Source organism: Physeter macrocephalus, chromosome 6 (assembly GCF_002837175.3).
Source record: "Physeter macrocephalus isolate SW-GA chromosome 6, ASM283717v5, whole genome shotgun sequence".
Lineage (NCBI taxonomy): Eukaryota > Metazoa > Chordata > Mammalia > Artiodactyla > Physeteridae > Physeter > Physeter macrocephalus.
This window is the reverse complement of record NC_041219.1, coordinates 35,216,297-35,221,336: the sequence shown is the minus strand read 5'-3', so window position 1 is coordinate 35,221,336 and position 5,040 is coordinate 35,216,297. Positions and strand designations below refer to the sequence as shown.

At 35.6% G+C, this 5,040-nt stretch overlaps 1 protein-coding gene across 7 annotated transcripts in view; it reads right to left on the bottom strand.

Moving 5' to 3' along the window:
* The window catches only part of PARPBP (PARP1 binding protein), an 89,131-nt gene that overhangs the window by 47,222 nt on the left and 36,869 nt on the right, over positions 1-5,040 (bottom strand). The window contains exon 6 of one of the 7 annotated variants that reach the window (XM_055085266.1): positions 3,026-3,217. The exons of the other annotated variants lie outside the window; for them this stretch is intronic. Within the exon in view, the coding sequence (XP_054941241.1) occupies positions 3,026-3,217 (192 nt within the window). Of the gene's footprint in view, positions 1-3,025; positions 3,218-5,040 lie in introns of those variants that run through there. 7 annotated transcript variants of the gene reach the window in all.

Genomic DNA, 5,040 nt, shown 5'->3' with positions numbered 1-5,040 from the left:
AAAGGAAGGAAGTAAGGAAGGAAAAAAGAAAGAAAGAAAGAAAGAAAGAAAGAGAAGGAAGGAAAGAAAGAAAGAAAGAGACAGAAAGAAAGAAAGAGAAAGAAAGAAAGGAAGAAAGAAAGAAAGAAGAGAGTCTTCTAGTAGTTAGTTGAATACTTGGGGAGGCACAAAAATCTTTAAGAACCCTATGTTACCATTAATGCTAGAGAATCAGACAGTAATAAATGAAATGTTTTTCAGCATTTTTTAAAAGTTGTTTTTTCTTCTTTAAATAAGTAGTATATTACTCTCTGGGGACTCAACTTAGCCTCATACTACTCCTGAAACTGGAAGATTATTTTATACGGTAGAACATACTACTGCTAATATTAAGTATTATTGTTGTTATTGTTATTACTATTATTATTAATAGTAGTAGGAGGTTACTTTTCATATTTAAAGTGCTTTCACATATATTTTTAAAAAAAAGATCTGTCCTAAAATTTTATACAGTAAGGTATAACATAGTTTTCTGCTTTATTTCAAAAGTCCTTTTATCTTTCCTTTCACAGTAAATCATAATACTTCATGTGAATCTATAATACAAAGTTTCCATTTTAACCTCACAGTGCAATAGTCTGTCTAAAACATACAGGAAGCGTGACACAATTTCCCAAAAATCAAAGCAGAGGAAAGAGATATTCACATTGTAATCAGAAATTCCTTTACTCTTTCTACATTTAATTTCATGCAATCTCTGTTTCACTGTGCTTCTGCTGTCCAAAAATAATGAGAGTTTACTAATAATGTATATGTCTGATCCTTATTGGGTACAAGACCAGGGCTTAAACTCCCACATCTACAACTTGTTCTTAAAGGCTGGCAAATTCTGTCCTTCTGATCTGTGATGTTAGGCAAACATCAGGGAAAAACATCTTGGAGTCCTCACAGTTAGAGTGTTTCTTTTAACTCATGGCTGCAATTGGAAATCTATCCCTATCATTATGGTCAGATAACATGGCAGTTATGGTTTCCCTGCTCTTGTATTTGCAAGTGGGTTTTAAAGAGGCTCTCTGGAAAAGCATTCCACATAAGTACAGTTATGATGTCCAGAAGCAAGGGCTTAAATTGAAAAAATCCACAAGACTGAAGCTTTTACCCAGATACCAAAAATAAAGATACTGTTCCATTTATCTGTTTAATAAACTGATTCTATCCATACCACAAAATATTTGCAATCTTTGTTTAGAAGTTGAACAATTTTATTTAAGCTTTTTGACAACTTCAAGTTGCTTTTCCTAACCCTTAACTATTACTGAAATGTGTATGTTCAATCTCAATTTGAATAAAGTCAGTTTTTCTGAATTGATATTAAAATTTATGCAAGTATTGTTTTTATTTGTCAACACATAAATCCTTACATATAAGGAACAAAAAGATTGGACTAGAACTAATATACTCGTAGAATTTTTTAATTTAACTGATTATTTTCTTTGGGAGCCTTTATTCTGTTTTTCCCTTCATTACTTCAGAATTTCTAAAGCAACAGTTTAGTACCTCAGGGAAAAATAAAATAAAGTAAAATAAAATAAGGAAACAAAAATATTGGTTCTCCAGTCCATTTCATTCATCTACTTGAGGAACTGGTGCGACATTAGTAAGCATTTGGTGATCAAAATGTATCTTTTTAAGACTGTAGCCCAAAAAGTCAGTTTGGAATTTTAATAGAAATAAAATACTTTGCAAAAGAAAAATCAGAAGTCTGCAAGTAACAGAAAAATGGTTGAGAGGATAGCTGCTATTTTAATAGTCCTCATAAAATCTAATCCATCAGCTAACTGGTAGATAAAATTCTCTTAGAAAATATAATCCAAGGCGGCAAAAGATAAAAAGTAGAGGATTAACACCACGAAACTACCATTGTTTTTTAAATGAGAAAACGATATGCTTACAATGAGGACTCCTCAGTTTCTATATACTATAATTCTTTTTCATGGCTATCCCTTTAAGATTTTTTTATCATAAAATAAGTATATTGATGACAACTTTATATAATTTACTGCCAGTATTTGATGTTACAAACATTAGGGTGTTTGAGATATGCAGGATCCTTATATCAATATGTAACTGGGGACTTCCCTGGTGGCACAGTGGTTAAGAATCCGCCTACCAATGCAGGAGACACGGGTTTCATCCCTGGTCCAGGAAGATCCCACATGCCGAGGAGCAACTAAGCCCGTGCGCCACAACTACTGAGCCTGCGCTCTAGAGCCCGTGAGCCACAACTACTGAGCCCACGTGCCACAACTATTGAAGCCCGCACGCCTAGAGCCCATGCTCCACAATGAGAAGCCACCTCAATGAGAAGCCCGTGCACCACAATGAAGAGTAGCCCCCGCTCTCTGCAACTAGAGAAAGCCCACGCCCAGCAACGAAGACCCAACGCAGCCAAAAATAAAATAATAAATAAATAAATGTAACTGGCATAAATCCCATTATTTGAGCTCTCTTAATTAATTCTGTAATTTCTTTTTGTTTCTTCCACAAAGACCTACTATGTCCCTTCCATAAATTCATCTAATAAGTGGAGAAACAAACTGAGAAAAAAGCTGTACATTCTCATAATCTACCCATTTTCCACACAAGATACATTTTCTATGAGGCTCCTTATAAGGATTTTCCATAGGAATGGGCAGGTCCTCATTCCTGGTTATTTAGGTCATTTTAAATGTACAAATTAGTTCATTCCTCTTAAATAAAAGGCACTATAACAATTATTGTTTCCTCCCTGTAGCCTATAAGAATGTATTCCTAAGAAGAAAAAAAAAAGAGTGTACTCCTTAAGTATCACTGAGAAAAGACCACACAATTTGGTAAACATCTTGTCAATGTAGGAAAAACAAACAATGAGAATGTAAGCAATAAATGAATGTAAAGCAACAGAAAATAGTTACAATCACTAAAAGAAACCATGCCTAAGCAGGAAACAACCAAAGGTGGGCTTGGGATACTTGTACCAGAAAAGAGGGAAGTGCTCAAAAGTCTATTAGGGGCTTCCCTGGTGGCGCAGTGGTTGCGCGTCCGCCTGCCGATGCAGGGGAGCCAGGTTCGTGCCCCGGTCTGGGAGGATCCCACGTGCCGCAGAGCGGCTGGGCCCGTGAGCCGTGGCCGCTGAGCCTGCGCGTCCGGAGCCCGTGCTCCGCAACGGGAGAGGCCATAACAGAGGGAGGCCCGCATACTACAAAAAAAAAAAAAAAAAAAAAAGTCTATTAGGGCATGTAAAAAAGATACAGAAGCCAGATTGAAGGGGACCCCTACATTTTAGCATCAAAGATTAATGACTAATTGATTTTAAAACTCTGAATAAATAAAAATCCATGAGTCCATAGTAATGTAAACACACATAAAAAGAGAAACATAAACAGAAATAAAAACATCTAATTTTCTTCCTGTAAGTAACTATTACACTAACTCCTAAACTGGTAATTAAAGAGAAAGAATTAAGTAGTGACCCTGCCATTTTTAGGGAACTGTACTTCATCCCAGTTAATAAGATAAAGCTCTTCTTTACTGAGAAATGGCAGCAAATTGGTGTAAAGACATGATAGAGTTGGAAAGTAACCATTGTGCAAACTCTAAAGAAATAACTGATTCAGACAAGGATCATCAGTGCATGCTCAAAACCATTCAGTGAAAGGTTGTTGGGAAACAGGATGTTTACAGAGTCAGAGTATCACTAGATCTTTTTTGACAGCAAAAGAAAAACTACATCTTTATATTGGAAAGACCTCACAAATTCAGGACAACTTGAGTTTGTGTCTCCTAGTGTGATACAAAATGAAATACTCAGCATCAGTTATGAAGTATTTCATAGATTACATTGCTCAGTCTAAGCAAGTTTTTAGATGTTTCCAGTTTATTGGAAATAGAGGAACAAGTTAAATAATACCAATAGGAACTCAACAGATAAATAACAAGAGAAAAAAAAACCTGAGGAGAATTCTAAAAGAGTCTAAAGAGACATAAAACCCATTGCAGGGACAAACGGAGAAATCTGAATAGGGAAAATAGTAAATGAATGATATTAGGGAATACTTCAGTTTTCTTATATATAATAATGGTATTGTGATATGCTGAAGAATTTTAGGGATTAAGTGTCATGATGTCAGCAATTTAACTTTCAAATAGGACAGAAAAAATATTAGATGCACATATAAACTATATTATTAAGTCTAAGAAGTAGGTATACAAGTATTTGAGAGCAGTAATCAAATATATTTTTTAAAGTGCAATCTGGGGAATTCGCTGGAGGTCCAGTGGTTAGGACTCCACGCTTTCACTGCCAAGGGCTGCGGTTCAATCCCTGCTTGAGGAACTAAGATCCCACAAGCCTCGCTGTGAGGCCAAAAAAAATTGCAATCTGTAGAGCATGGGACTTATGGGAGAATCTGCCTTAGCAATGTTTCCAGAAAATGAAGAAAGTGATTCATCAAATGCTTTAACTTATTGGAGCATTTGACTTGGAAGTAGGCATGTTCTAGACGTTTAACATAACATATTTTTATTTTATTTTAATTTAATTTTATTTTTTTATACAGCAGGTTCCTATTAGTCATCCATTTTATACACATTAGTGTATACATGTCAATCCCAATGGCCCAATTCATCACACACACACCCCTTCCCCCTTGGTGTCCATACGTTTCTTCTCTACATCTGTGTCTCAATTTCTGTCCTGCAAACCAGTTCATCTGTACCATTTTTCTAGGTTCCACATACATGTGTTAATACACAATTTTTGTTTTTCCCTTTCTGACTTACTTCACTCTGTATGACAGTCTCTACATCCATCCACGTCTCAACAAATGACCCAATTTCGTTCCTTTTTATGGCTGAGTAACATTCCATTGTATATATGTACCACAACTTCTTTATCCATTCCTCTGTTGATGGGCATTTAGGTTGCTTCCATGACCTGGCTATTGTAAATAGTGCTGCAATGAACACTGGGGTACATGTGTCTTTTTTTTTTTTTTTTTTTTTTTTGTGGTATGCGGGCCT